Source organism: Propithecus coquereli, unplaced genomic scaffold (genome assembly GCF_000956105.1).
Source record: "Propithecus coquereli isolate 6110/MARCELLA unplaced genomic scaffold, Pcoq_1.0 Scaffold59, whole genome shotgun sequence".
Classification (NCBI taxonomy): Eukaryota; Metazoa; Chordata; class Mammalia; order Primates; family Indriidae; genus Propithecus; species Propithecus coquereli.
Window position 1 is genome coordinate 1,502,695 of NW_012151840.1, and position 15,117 is coordinate 1,517,811.

General features: G+C 56.8%; 1 protein-coding gene across 1 annotated transcript; it reads left to right on the top strand.

Annotated features, from left to right (window-relative positions):
* The first annotated feature begins 498 nt into the window (after positions 1-498).
* NES (nestin) lies at positions 499-8,771 on the top strand. Its single transcript, XM_012658720.1, has 4 exons — positions 499-1,390; positions 2,451-2,575; positions 4,306-4,379; positions 4,633-8,771. The coding sequence occupies exons 1-4, from the start codon at positions 608-610 to the stop codon at positions 8,562-8,564; spliced, it is 4,914 nt and encodes a 1,637-aa protein (XP_012514174.1). The 5' UTR covers positions 499-607; the 3' UTR covers positions 8,565-8,771.
* The last annotated feature ends 6,346 nt before the right edge of the window (positions 8,772-15,117 follow it).

Consider the following 15,117-nt stretch of genomic DNA (forward strand, 5'->3'; position numbering starts at 1 on the left):
CTCTCTCCACTATTTCAGGAGGGTGAGCGCTATTTACCAAATAAAACCATGGCCACATCCCTCCTTTCCGCAGCCCATGGGATTTCCATCATTGCTCCCATTTTACGGATGAGGAAATTGAGTCTTAGAGGAATTCAGTAAGTGATAGCTCTCTTGGGTGTGCCGAGTAGCTGAGACTCGCACCCCCTCCCAGGCCAGACTCTCCTGGCGACCCCTCCACAGACTCAGCTCTATGCATCATCTGCCTTCACCGGGGATCACGACCCTTCCTCGGGGCCTCCTCCCTCACAAAGCCGCCATCATCGGATCGGATTCTCCACGGCATGGCTTCTCTTTTGGTTCCACTCTTCAGCACTCTGGGGACGCAGGGACAGAGGCTGCCGTCCTTTCTCTGAACTCTAAGGGGTTAAGGCCTGGGTCCCGCCCCTTTTCCCGCCCGGCTGGCGGGAGTATGAATAGCCTCGCTCCCACTCCCGACTCGCAGTCGCTCAGGCTACTCCCCGCCCCGCCCCGTCATTGTCCTTGTGGGTCTCCTTTTCTTTTTCGTCCTAAGAGCTCTGAGAGCGGCTCCCTTCTCCCGGTGCCCCTTGTGGGTCTGACAAGAAGGATGGAGGGCTGCATGGGGGAGGAATCTTTTCAGATGTGGGAGCTCAACCGGCGCCTGGAGGCCTACCTGGCCCGGGTCAAGGCGCTGGAGGAGCAGAATGAGCTGCTCAGCGCGGAGCTCAGGGGGCACCGGGCACAGTCTGGGGACACCTCCTGGCGGGCCCGTGCCGACGACGAGCTGGCGGCCCTGCGGGCCCTCGTTGACCAGCGCTGGCGGGAGAAACACGCGGCCGAGGTGGCGCGCGACAACCTGGCCGAAGAGCTGGAGGGCGTGGCGGGCAGATGCCAGCAGCTGCGGCTGGCCCGGGAGCGGACGGCAGAAGAGGCAGCCCGCAGCCGGCGAGCCGTCGAGGCAGAGAAGTGCGCCCAGGCCTGGCTGAGCACCCAGGCAGCGGAGCTGGAGCGCGAGCTGGGGGCTCTGCGCGCGGCGCACGAGGAGGAGCGCGCCGGCCTGAACGCGCAGGCTGCCTGCGCCCCCCGCTGCCCTGCGCCGCCCCGCGGGCCCCCAGCGCCGGCCCCCGAGGTGGAGGAGCTGGCGAGGCGGCTGGGCGAGGCGTGGCGCGGGGCAGTGCGCGGCTACCAGGAGCGCGTGGCACACATGGAGATGTCGCTGGGCCAGGCCCGTGAGCGGCTGGGCCGTGCCGTGCAGGGCGCCCGTGAGGGCCGCCTGGAGCTGCAGCAGCTCCAGGCAGAGCGGGGCGGCCTCCAGGAGCGCAGGGCGGCGTTGGAACAGAGGTTGGAGGGCCGCTGGCAGGAGCGGCTGCAGGCCACTGAAAAGTTCCAGGTGAGGAAGTCGCAGACCTGGGTGAGACCAGGCTCCAGGAAGTCCCTGTGAGGCTCAGAGACCTTCTGGGAAGGGAGCGGGACAGGGGCGGCTGCCGATTCAGGAGCCGCTTCACAGAAAACCCACACCTGGTGCCACAGGCCCCAGGATTGCCTAGGGTAGGGAGGGAATGATGGGATTCGAAGGCCTCTCAGAGCACATCCCCTGGAAGGGCAGGCAGGCCCGAGTGGCTTTGCAGCAGCCCCCTCACTCTCTGGATGGCGCTTTCCCTCTCCGACGACCCCCTGGGCCCCTCCCTGGGCTCTGCTATCACTCTGAAGAATGGCCCAGCTACTCAGAACCTCTAAGTCCTGAACAGCCCTCCTCCCCCTGACAGGACGGCTGGGGGCCCTGAGTGGGGGGCCACCAGCCCCTCTCCCATGTCACGGCTTCTGGGCCCTCTAGAGCACATTCCAGAGCCCCGGGACAGCTGCTCCCCCTCACACAGCACAGATGTGACCAGCAGCTGAGAAAACAGCCTCTTGCCTGAGCCAGAGGTGCCATGGCCACCTCCCTAAGCCTCTTCTCAGAGGAAGATTCCAGACCATGTGGGAAGTGGAGGGGCGGGAGCCCAGCGTGAGGCGCGGAAGACTGTGGTGGGAGATGGGAGCAGGGGACTGGGGCTGCTTGGCTTCCAGTCCTGCGGGCTCCAGGCCTCTTGATTAATCGTTTTTCCTTCTGCTTCCACTTTCCCCCTATCCTCTCTGTAACTCGTCTCCCCTCCTCCCTCACCTCCCCCTCCTGTGGGAGCTGAGTTCTGAACAACATGTGCTACCATTTAATCAGCATCTTCAGAGGAGGAGCGGGCCGTGGGAGAGGACCAAGAGGGGCCCCCGCGCTCATCTCGGTGGACCCAGAGGGGGCTCTTTGGGCAGGGGGTGGGGTGGGAGAGGCAGGGGTCTGCTCTACAGAGAAGTCAGTCAGGGGGCAGAAGACGCTGCCATGGCAGCCAAGCAGGATGTACTTAGTTAGCGGGAGGGACCTCACCCCCTTCGCTGACTGCCTCTGGCCTGCTCTGCAGCTGGCCGTGGAGGCCTTGGAGCAGGAGAAACAGGGCCTGCAGAGCCAGATCGCCCAGGTTCTGGAAGGTCGGCAGCAGCTGGCACATCTCAAGATGTCCCTCAGCCTGGAGGTGGCCACGTACAGGTAGGGGTTGACCGTGACCCACCCAAGCACACAGATGCACACACATGCTGGGGCAGACTACTCAGCTGACGGGGCCCCAAGACACAGGTGCTGGCAGCTCTGTAACTGCAGGCTGGTCACTTCCATGGACCAGGACATGTCCCACCTGAGCCCACTTGCTCCCCCATGGGTTCAGGACCTGAGAGGTGTCCTGTGTCCCCCTAAAAGTGGTGATACTGCCTAGTGGGATGGCCTCGGGAGAGGGGCCGGGCACGTGTGGGGCATCCACATCCAGACCCTTCCCCCGAGGGGCTGAAAATCCCCAAATCTCTGAGTGTGTGCTCCCACAGAGGGGCTGCTGTCCCCCGCAGCCTCAGAGAGGAGGCACTGCAGATGTGGGGTGGCTGCACTGACTCGCCACCTGACCTGGGCCGCAGCCTTGTCTAGGGCTGAGAGCTGGGCTGAGCGACTTCCAAGGCCTCTTCCAGCCTGAATGTCATGGGGCCTGACTCCTCGCAAGCCCTAGTGCCTTTGGCCTGCCCTGCCCCTCATTGACCATGTTTCCTGTTGTGTTAGGAAAGGTCGAGACCAGAGGAGGGGGGGGCTGCTTCTCACTGGCTGTGGGGCCTTGAGCAAAGCCCACAGTCTCTTCTGGGAAACTGTCTAGGGAGGCTCATGGAGCCCAAGGAAGGGGCTTTGTGACTTGTGAAGGGCCAGAGGGCCAGGGCTGGACAAGCTATTAGGATAGTACACCCCTCCCCCTAGAATCTGTTGGCAAAAAAAGCAGGGGCCCTGGCACAGGTCCAGGATGTCGGGGGAGGCAGGGTCTGGAGAAGGAAGGCCAGTGAGGATCTAGGGAGGACTTGAAAGACAGGGCTCCACCTCCACAGAAGACAGAGCTCGGAGGGAATGATGCTACACTGGGAAGGACGGAGGTGAGACTACGGCAAGTACCAACCAGGTCACGGAGAAGAGAGGGAGTAGATGTGCAGTATACCTTGTTGGATTCATTGGTTCCCTCCACCCCCCAATCAGCTCCAAGGGGCACTGAGGCAGAGCCCTGGACACAAAGACCTCCCTGCCCCAAAGAGCTTGGGATCCAGAGGGTTTAGAGATCCCAAGATGAGGGCCTTGACCCCCAGTGAAACCACTGAGCTGAGGGGTCTTACAGGCCCCGAGGAATTTAACCGCTGGCTTTTGAGGCATGAAAAGGATTTGGAGAGAGGGAGTTGAATTCATTTGCTTTTGTCTGTCGCTAGCTCTGGGGGCCCCAGGGGAGGAGGGAGCGCATCCCATGGGAACGGCCTGAGAATTCCCACTTCCCCAGAAGCCCCCCTTCTCAGACCCTCCAGATGGCGGCGTGGACAATGGCAGCAATTAGCATGAGAATCGGTCCCCCACACTGAGGATGAGGTCATTGGCCTGGGGTGGGAGGAGGAGACCAGCCGAAGTGATACTGTGGGTGTGGCCTATGGCAGCATCTGACTGTGTGGGAATCTGCTTGTGTGTCTGTGAGCTCCACTGTGTGTCCCAAATATGTGTGTGACTCTGTGTGACCAAGCGTGTGATGCCTGTGGGTATGTGACCATGTGATTTCACGCCGCGTGTGGCTTTTGTGTGATAATGGTCAAATGAACAGGAAGCCTGCAGTGCCAGGGATGGTGCCAATCCAGCCAGGGTTGTCCCCAGCTGGCTCACTGCCAGCTCACTGGGGCAGAGGGCTGACCCAGCTTTTCCTCTCTCATCTCCAGGACCCTCCTGGAGGCTGAGAACTCCCGGCTGCAGACACCTGGCGGTGTTTCCAAGGCTTCCCTCGGCTTCCAGGGTAAGAAGAGGGATCAGGATCCCCTTGAAACCACCCTTCTTTGCTCTTCATACCCAGACCTACCTTTCCTGAGAGGTATCAATCTGAGTCTTAACTTCTTGGCCCCCAACACTAGTGCACATACTCTCAGCCCAGCCAGTGGGAGCCAGGGACAGAGCCTGTGGGCACTCTTGCCAGAAATGATGGCTGCTCTGTGGCTCCCCTCACTGCCAGTGACATACTGACACTGCTTCTTGCCCCTCTGCCTTTCCAGACCCCAAGCTGGAGCTGCAATTCCCTGGGACCCCAGAGGGCCGGCGTCTTGGACCTTTGCTCCCTGTCCTGAGCCCAACTTCCCTCCCCTCACCCTTGCCTGCTACCCTTGAGACACCTGTGCCAGCCTTTCTGAAGAGCCAGGAATTCCTCCAGGCCCGTACCCCTACATTGGCCAGCACCCCCATCCCACCCACACCACAGGCTCCCTGTCCTGCCACAGATGCAGAGATCAGAGCCCAGGATGCTCCTCTCTCCCTGCTCCAGCCACAGGGTGGGAGGCAACAGGCTCCAGAGCCCCTGTGGGCTGAAGCCAAGGTGGCCATTCCTGCCAGTGTCCTGCCAGGACCTGAGGAGCCTGGGGGCAAGCAAAAAGAGGCCAGTATAGACCAGTCCCCAAAGGATCAGGCCTCCTTGGCTCCACCCTTTAGCTCTGACAATTCCAATTTAGAGGGTAAAGATGGAGAACCCAGAGGGTCTAGAGTATCCAGCATGTTTCAGGAGGAAGGTGAAGGGCAAATCTTGGGGCTGGTAGAGAAAGAAACAGCCATAGAGGGCAAAGTGGTAAACAGCCTGCAGCAGGAAATATGGCAAGAAGAAGGGGATCTGGACATGAAGGAAACCCAAGACTCCCAGGTTCCTTTGGAAAAAGAAACCCTGAAGTCGCTGGCAGAGGAGATTCAAGAGCCATTGATGTCTCTGGAAAACCAGAGCCATGAGACACTAGAGAAGGAGAATCAAGAATCTCTGAGGTCTTTAGAAGAAAACTTTTCCAGACTGAAAAGTGTAGAAAAGGAAAATCAGGAGCTAATGAAGTCTTTAGAAGAAAAGAATGTGGAAGTAGTGAGACCTCTAGAAAAGGAGACTCTAGAACTACTTAAGCCTATAGGAAAAGAAGACATACAGGCACTCAAACCCCCAGAAAAGGAGAATCAAGAACTAATAAGGTCTCTTGAAGGTAATATAGAGACACTTTTATCTCCAGCAAAAGAAAATCAAGAATTAGTAAGTTCTCTAGAAGAGAACTTACAGTCATTGACAGCTCTAGAAAAGGAGAATCAAGAGCCACTGAGATCCCAAGAAGTAGAGGACCAGGAGACACTGAGACCTCCGATGAAAAAGAATCAGGAATCACTGAGTTCTCTTGAAGATGAGAACCAAGAGACCTTTAGACCTCTAGAAAAAGAGAACCAGGAGCCACTGAGTAGTCTAGGAGAAGAGGACCAGAAGATAGTGAGACCTCTGGAAAAAGAAAATCAGGAGTCACTGAGGTCTCTAAAAGAAGAGGAACAAGAGACTTTGAGACCTCTTGAAAAAGAAACTCAACAGTCACTGAAATCTCTAGGGGAAGAAGACCAGATGACATTAAGACCTCCAGAAAGAGTGGATCCAGAGCCACTGAAGTCTCTTGGAAAAGACCAGGAGATAATTAGATCTCCTGAAAAAGAGAATCAAGAGTTATTAAAGTCACTGAAAGAAGAGAGTGTAGAAGCAGTGAGATCTTTAGAAACAGAGAACCTAGAATCACTGAAGTCTGCAGAAGAGAACCCGGAAACATTGAAATCTCTAGAAACTCAAGAGCCACTGTGGTCTCTAGAAGAAATGAATCAGGGGACAATGAAACCTGTAGAAAATGATACTCAAGAACCACTGAGGTCTGTGGAAGAGAACCAAGAGACAACGAGGCTCCTAGAAAAGGAGAATCAAGAACAACTGAGATCTCTTGGAGCACAGGACCTAGAGAATTTGAGATCTCCAGAAGAGATAGACAAGGAAAGTCAAAGGAATATGGAAGAGGAAGAGGATCTGGGGAAGGGAGAGAATCAGGAGTCACTGAGGTCTCTGGAAGAGGAGGGACAGGAGCTGCCACAGTCTGCAAATGAGCAGAGGTGGGAAGATATGGTGGTGGGAAACGAAGAACTGAGTCAGGGAAGTCCACCTGGGAGGGCCGGAGTGGAAAATGAGGATGAGGCAGAGCTAGACCTGAGGGCGCAGGATGGCTTTGCTGGGAAGGAGGAGGCAGCAGAGCAGAGAGAGTTACAGCTGAATGCCATGGGGGAAGCCTGGAGCCCAGGCGAGGGGCACCCAGGGAGCCCTGAGCCCAAAGAGCAGAGGGGCCCAGCTGCGGGAGCCAGTGGGAAGGGAGGCGCCGAGGGCCTGCAGGACCCTGAAGGGCAACCAGAGCAAGGGGGGGCCCCAGGCCTCCAAGCACCCCAGGGAATGCCAGAGGTGACAGAAGCCCTGTTGGAAGATGAGGATGTGGTCCCAGGAGATGACCAAGCCTCCCCAGAGGTCACCTTGGGGTCAGAGCCAGCCACGGGTGAGTCTGCTGTGGGAGCTGAGCAGGAACCGGAGCAGGAGGTGCTAGGGCCAGAGGACCCAGGCCACCTGGCCAGGAAGGAGGTGATAGAGCCACCCCCAGGAGAGGAAAGTTTGGAGGCAAAGAGCGTTCAGGGCTTGGAAGGGCCTGGAAAGGACCTAGAGGAGGCAGGTGCTCTGGAGGCAGAGCTCTCCAAACTGCCCAGGAAGAGCAGAGACCCCCTGGAACCTCCCAAGGGCTGGGAGGAGTCAGATCTTAAGGCCCCCTGGGGAGCAGAGGAGGTGTTCCCTGCTGAGATCTCAGGCCACGGTGGAAGTGATGCCCCTCAACCTAGGCCCCTGGGGTCAGAGGAAGCTGAGGAGGATGTACAACCAGAGCTGGGTCTCCCTAGCCCAAGGCCCACTGAACCCTGCTCACCCACCCCAATCCTGGAAGATGCTCCTGGGCCCCAGCCCCAGGCTGAGGGGATCCAGGAGGCTAGCTGGGGGCTGGAGGGCAGGGCCTCAGCCCTGGGAGAAGTGGAGGGTGAGCAGGAGGAGTTAGGCTCTGGGGAGATCTCTGAGGGCCTCCAGGAGGGGGAGGAGAGCAAAGAAGAGAGCGAGGCTGATGAGCTTGGGGAAACCCTTCCCGACTCCACTCCCCTGGGCCTCTACCTCAGGTCCCCGACTTCCTCCCAGTGGGACCCAGCTGGAGAGCAGAGGCCCTCCCCTCAAGGGGAGACCAGAGAGGAAGGCTGGGATCCTGTTGTCCTGGCTTCTGCGGGCCTTGGGGCCCAACCCTCAGAAGAGGAGGAAGAGGAAGATGGGGGGGAGGAGGAGTGTGGCCATGATTCTGACCTGTCAGAGGAATTCGAGGACCTGGGGACTGAGGCTTCACTTCTTCCTGGTGTCCCCGGGGAGGTGGCAGAACCTCTGGGCCAGGTGCCCCAGCTGGTACTGGAGCCTGCCGCCTGGGATCGGGATGGGGAGTCTGATGGGTTTGCGGATGAGGAGGAGAGTGGGGAGGAGGCAGAGGAAGAAGAGGAAGAGGAGGGGAGGGAGCCAGGGGCTGGGCGGTGGGGGCCAGGGTCCTCTGTTGGCAGCTTCCAGGCCCTGAGTAGCTCTCAGAGAGGTGACCTCCAGGAGTCTGAGACCGTGGGTGTCAGTGTCCCCTGGGATGATGGCTTGAGGGGTGTGGTGGCCGGTGCCTCTGTGGCTACCCCAGGGACTGAGTCCCAGGACAGCGCTGAGCCTTCTGGCTCAGAGGAAGAGTCCGACCCTGTTCCCTTGGAGACGGAGGACCAAGACCCTGGCCTTCTGGAGACCCCCAGTGGGGTGGAGGACATGGGCCCAGGGGCAGGGGACACCTGTGGTGTCAATGGCCAGGGCCCCGACTTGGAGGAGTCGGAACACGTGAATGGGGGCGTGATGAACGGGCTGGAGCAGTCTGAGGGAGTAGGGCAGGGGAAACTGGGGGCTCCTGAGAGGGACCGAGCGAGCCCCTTACGGGAGGAGGAGGGGGGTGCCCTGAAGACCCCTTGGGCAGGGGCTCCTCTTCACCTGGGCCCGGGCCAGTTCCTGAAGTTCACCCAGAGGGAAGGAGATCAAGATTCCTGGTCCTCAGGGGAAGACTAGAGAAGAGGTCCGCCTCCCGCAGCCCCTCCCCGCTCAGGGCAGCACCCTTAACTTATGATCTCTTGACCTGTGGTTTCTTCCAAGAGGCTTGGCTGGCTAAGGTGACATGGGGTGTGGCAAAGGAGCCAGTTCCCAGAATGGAGGCTCTAGGAATAAAAACCTCACACCCTGCAAAGGGGCCTCCCGCCTGCACCATCTGGTAGGCTCAAGTCCACTGAGTGAGGAAAGCACTGGGCCCCCTTCCTCTTCATCGGCTGGGAAAGGCCTGGGGCCCAGTGGCTCCTCCGAAGGGAGGGGGCTGTGGGGGTCCTTGTGCCCGGCTCACCAACCCTGCTCCGTCTCACCCCAGTAGCACCACCCTCACGGGATGTCTGGCCCGTGACTAATGCAGGTGAGGGTGCTCCTACGTCCTGACCCCCATCCCTACCATGCTATGGCCTTGCCTGGCTCACCCCTGCCTGAATAAAGTAATGCCTCTGCCTACAAAGTCTGGACTCTTCCTTCCCCCATTCAGGAGCAGACAGCGGGGAGACAGTAGGGGAGAAAGGAGAGGCTAGTGCTGGGGAGGGGCTGCCTCCCGAGGAGAGGAGGGAGGAGGGCCCAGGAGAGGAGGGAGGAGGGCAGGGAGGCCTCCTGGGGAACGCAGGCAGACAGACTCAGGCCTGGGGAGGGCCAGAGGCTGCTGCTTCGCTGCGGGAGGCCAGTCCAGGGTGACCTCAGCATCTGCAGAAGCCAGGCCCGTCATCATCTTTGCCCACAGCACTGATTACAGGGATTAGGCCTCGGGCCGCCCCCACCCTTGCATGTCCTTGCCACTAGCCCCTCAGTGCCGCCAGCATAATAAGCCCCCTTGTCCCCAAACCCAAACAGTTGTCTGGCCCATGATGTCTGCTCGGGCTGGCTGGGTCAGAGCGGGGTGAGGGAAGAGGGAGGCTGGTTCTGCCTCAGTCTGGCAGTGTGGCCTCGGGTCAGCATTTATCCTCTCTGAGCCTCAGACTCATCCACGTGATGAGGGAGGCTGAGCCAGGTGACTTGGGGGCCTCCCAGGGCAGGGAGGCTGGGGGAAGCTGGAGGACCACAGCTTAGATCTTCAGTAGGACTTCCCTCACAGGACGAAGCAGGAGACAGGGAAGAAAGGAAAGAGGACGGAAGAAGGAGTGGACGAAGCTGTGGGGTGAAAGCTATGGTGTATGGTTGACAGTGCTGTGCTGCCAGCAGGGTAGCCGAGGGCCACCAGCCACCGCCCAGGAGTTCTCTGGGTCTCTGTGTAAGGCAGGGAGGGGACCAGGGGATCCCGGGTTAGGCCGGGCCTGAAGGTCTTGAAGTCAGGATACCCAAAAAGAAACCACCCCTCCGCTCAGCTCTGCAGGGAAGGAAGATCTAGCCACACCTCTGAATATCCCGAGTGGTGGTGGGATAGGGGCTGCCAAACAAATGTTCCATATTTGGCGACGATCCCGAGTCCAGGAGTAAGCAGGCTCTTCCTCTCCTTGGGCTCAAGGCTGAGGGCTAGGGAAAGATGAGAGGATGAAGTCCCAGCCCCTCTGGCCCCTACTCCTGTCCTCTGACCAAGGAGGGGTGGACAGGGGGCCTCCGGACAGACTCTCAGTGTCTGCTTGCATGCCCATGCCTCTTTCGAAGCTTCCCCGTCTATAGTCTCCACCTTGGGCACCCAGACCCCATTTCTCACACACACACACACACACACACACACACACACACACACACACACCACCCCCTCTTCCACTTCAGGGTCCAGGATCCTGTCTCTCCCCACCCCACCCTCCTGGCAGCCCAAGCCTCCGCTGTGTCCTTTCTGTACCCACTGCTAACAAGGCCTCATCTGATCCTGCCAGGCTGCCAGGCCTGGGGCTAGCACATCGGCAGCCAGGCAGGAAGGCCCACTCCCTGCCCCTCTAACGAGACAGAGGTGCCCTGTGCTTGGTCTCCTCAGGCCCTTGGGCAGCCCCACTTGGGTGAGGGCCGAGAACAGAGGCCGAGCCAAGCAGTCCCTCCCTATGCCTGGTGCCCATCCTGCTCCCCACCCAGGGCCTCTGGTCCCCTACACAGTTACCCAAACAGGCCACTGCTGCCAATAATCCCAAACAGGGGAAGGGATATAAATTAGAAATGAGGACTTCCCTAAACGGGGTGTGTAGTGGGAGCCATGTTCTCTTTGGAAGTGATCATCTATCAATGCAGCAAGACAAATGAGGGTTGGACAGTAAGACGGACATTGCTGGCGGTGGTAACAGGAGTGATCGTCATTTTTCTTTTTAAATCTTATTTTAAAAAATTTGTTTTTAGAGACAATGTCTTACTCTGTTGCCCAGGCTGGAGTGCGGTGGCGTCATCATAGCTCACTGTTACCTCAAACTCCTGGGCTCAAGTGATCCTCCTGCCTCAGCCTCCTGGAACTACCGGCTCACACCACCCTGCTCAGCTAGTTTTTAATTAATTTATTTATTTTTGCTTATTTTTTTGTTTTTGTTTTTTTTATTTAGGAGTGGGGTGGGGTGAGAAGTCATGGATAAATTAAAACCTGGCAAGTATCTACCAAAGCAGAGACATTTTTTAAGGGACACAAGAAAAACCAATAAGTCACCATTTTGGTCTCATTAGGGAAGTCCATATGTTGAGAAATAAAGACCATTTTGCTATAATTCACACTACAAAATGCAGTAGTCACACAGTATTTCCAAAAGGATTCCAAAAACTGTAATGCAAAAGAAATCTAAGAAAACAAATAATCACAAAACCACCAACATTTTTCAAGGAAATGTATTCAAAACAGTGGCTTTTACAAAAGACATAAATTTGTTTTAAATGAAAAAAGAATTCTCTATATGAAATACCAAAGACTCAGTCCATAGGTAACTTATACTGCATTAATGATTCGATTAACAATGTATAAACAAGGGCCATAGCTTTTTTTTAAAATTACGCCTGAAAGATCAGTATAAATACTGATGGGGGCAGTGATCTATACCCCAAACTCCAATATTCCAGCTCTGTGTCCTGTCCTGTTATTATAAGTTGTAAAAATCTTAACGACGTAGTGATTCAAGTTTTCATACCTTCAATGATGTGTGAGAGGACGATGCATCTTGGTTTGAAGAATTTGTTGCATCTGAAGGCTGGAACAGTACTCGACCACGATGATTAAATACATAAAAGGATGGGTGATTCCTTAATGTATCAAATGTCTTATTTTTTAGTTCTGAAGTGGCATCCATGTCTTTAAACTCCCCTGTAATATGAATTATACCGTAACAGGTAACTGCAAAGGCCAGAAGTGTCTGAAGAACTGTATCTATTGGCAGTGATTCATCTTCCTTTTCTGTTAATCGCATATAAGAACGATGCTGAGCGGCAGAAAAGGCGGCATGGGCCAGGGCAAAGAGGCCAATGCCCACCAGCACCTTCCATAGCGACGGCGCCATGATTCCGAAAGAGCTGTAGCCAGACAAAAGAAGTGAAGGGCAGCAGAGCTGTTTCTTCTTCCACCCGCGAGTGTCCGCCTAAGTTTTTAATATTTTGTAGAAATGGGGGTCTTGCTGTGTTGCTCGGGCTGGTCTCGAACTCTTAGACTGAAGTGATCCTCCTGCCTTGGTGATCTTCACTTTTCAACAGCTATTTACTGAGCATCTACTATGTTCCATGCACTGTGAAGGCTCTAGGAATGCAGAGATAAATAACAACATGGTTTCATGCTTAGGAAGCTTTACCTACTCATTGAACAAGGGCTTCTGAGTGGAAATCACATTTTAAAACAGAGAAGCCCTAGGTTATAGGAGGATAGAACAGGGAACCTCATCTGGCTTGGGCTAGGGGAGTATGGGAGGGGGTGTTCAGAGAAAGGAGCCCTGAGAATCTGAAGGATGAGCAGGAGCAGCCAGTGGGCGAAGGAAAAGGAAGGGAAGGGGGAGGAAAAGGGTTCTAATCAGAGGGAACAGCATGCGCAAAGCCCTGAGGCAAGCAGAGAGAGCCCAGGCAGTTGAGGGAAGGAAGGGAAGGTGGAGAAGGAGGGAGGAGAAGGTTCAAAATGAGGCTGAAGAGAGAGTCAGGAGTTGGGCAGAGGCCTTGCAAGATAGCCAGGAAGCATGGACTTCTTCCTAAGAGAAATGCAGCCTCCAAGCGTTTTAAGCGGAGGTGATGTGACCAGGTTTGCATTGTAAGAGTCAAACCAGAAGGGGAGGGCTGCCTTGTGAGATGGGTCAGCACCGGCAGGAGTGCCCCAGCGGCTGCTGCAGTGGTCCAGGCAGGGCTGTGGCACAGTGTGGGTGGAGGAGACGTGTAAGGGAAGCAGAATCACAGGACTGGGCGATCCGCTGCAGGGGATGGAGGGCGATATGCCAGCAGAGGTCCCCAGGCTTTTGGCCTGAGCAGCTGGGAGGTAGAGGTTCCATTTTCTGAGCTGAAGACTCCAGCAGAAAGTTGTAACCTCCAAGAGCTGGTAGCCTGGGGGTGGGTGGACCTGTGGACCTAGAGCTCAGGAGAGAGGACAGGTTGGAGGCAAGAATTAGGGGGTCGTTGGCCTAGGGATTCCCCTGAGAGAGCACGTATTAATAGAATGAAGAGAGCCCAGGACAGAGCTCCCACAGAGCTGCCAACAAAGAAGAGACCCTGGAAAAGAGCTGGAGAAGGCCAAAGACGAGGAGGAAAGCCAGGGCACACAGCGGCTCAGAATACACTGTCACTGTAGAAAGTTCTGGGAAAGCAAGGCCTTTGTCCTGTTCATCGCCTAGAACCTAGCACAGTGCCTGTGCCCAACGGGGGCTCAGTAAACAGGTACTGAAAAGTGAACAAATGAATGAATGACAGACAACAGAACACACTTCTGAGGGTGGAGTCCCAGGGGAGGGAATGGGGAGGGAGCAAAGAGGGACAGCACCCTCTACACACACACACACACACACACACACACACACACACACACACACGCGCGCGCGCACGCGCGTGCTGCACAGGCACACATAGCACAAGGACAAGTGGGAGGTTATTCTGGGGCCTCCTCTGGGTAAATATAGCCTCTGAATGGGGTGAGGCGGGGTGGGGGGCCGGAGGTGGCTTCCTCGGTTTGTTTGGGGCACTTCCTTATAAGGCCGCACAGGCTGAGGCGCCTCAGAGGGTGAGCTCAGAGGCTGAGTGCTCCATTCAGCCCAGCCTGTTGCTGTTCCCCTTGCTGCTGCTGCCACGGTCGCCAGAGTCTCAGAGGAAATCAAAGGCCTAGGCTTTGAGCTCCAGCCAAGGGAGCTCAGAGTGTGGCCTCAGAAAGGAAAGGGCCCCTTCAGCCACCGCCATCGTGTCTGTGTGGGAGCCCAGCCCTGGGGTGGGGAGAGGGTCCTCTCAGAAGGCGAAGCTGGACAGCTCGCTCCCCCATGGGGCTTTGGTGGGACGGGATCACTCCCAGAGGCGCCATACAGCTATGACATCCTATAGCCTAACCTCCCACTGCACGGTCTGCCCCTCTTGCTCTGGCTTCTGGAGATCAAAGAACCAGAGTTCATTTATTGCCTCCAAAGAAAGGCCTTAGTCCCTCTTAGCTCCCCGCAGCCCCCCTTCTCAGCCCCTCCTTGGGGAACCAGCTGCTGCCACTTGACCCTGTGGTATCACAGCTGCTGTCAGCAATGCCATCCTCGTCAGGCAGGGAAGGAGGAATGTGATTTAATTTCAGCTGGAATGTACCCTCTGGGCTGCCCATAGAAGGAGGAGGGAATGGAAACCAAGCCCACCTAAGCCTAGGAAACCCAAGAAGACTCTAGGTTGGGAACGGGCCCCTGGTCCTTGCTGGACACCCCACCCTCGAACAGGGGAGGGCTAAGTTCCAGGCCACCCAGGTCCTGCAGCAGGATGGGTGGAAGTTAGACTCGAGGGTCTTCTGGGAGGCAGGAAAAAAGAAAGCTGCTAGTGCATGCGGCTCGAGTGGATGTTGAAAGGACCCGGGCACCCCATTCTTGGGTCCGCAGGCCACCTTAGAAATACGAGACTCTCAAGGGCCAGAACCAGGGGAGGTACTACTTGGCTCAGGGGAAGGGAGAGGGACAGGATGGCCTCAGGTAAGGCCTGGCAGAGGAAATCATGGCCCCCTCTACTTCCTCTTTCATGGCTCTGAGATTCCCCGCCCCCTTCCTGCTTCCTTCCAACCCAGGGCCCCCTTTCCCCTGTCCCTCCTCTTTCGAACACGGCACCCCCACACCCAGATCAGACTTGTCTCTTCTCTGACATTCAAGAATAATGGGCCTGCCTCCTGCTCTCCAACCCCTTGCCCAAGCCCCACTATTCCAGGGGCTCCAATGGGGATGTCCACCCTGTAATCCAACTCCCGCTCTTGATGCTTTTGCCCAGAGGGATGGACCCCAGGTCCCACAGTCCCAGGTCCTGGAGTCTTCTTCCTTCCCATCAGCCTTCTCTTCCAGCCACAAGCTCCCCTCCCCGCAGTCCCATTCATTCTCCCCACCCCCATGACTCAGCTGTGGCTCCAGAAATAAACCGAGGCAGGTGCCAGGAGGCCTCTGTCGAGGAACCCCCTCCCAGCAACTGTGGGCTCAGC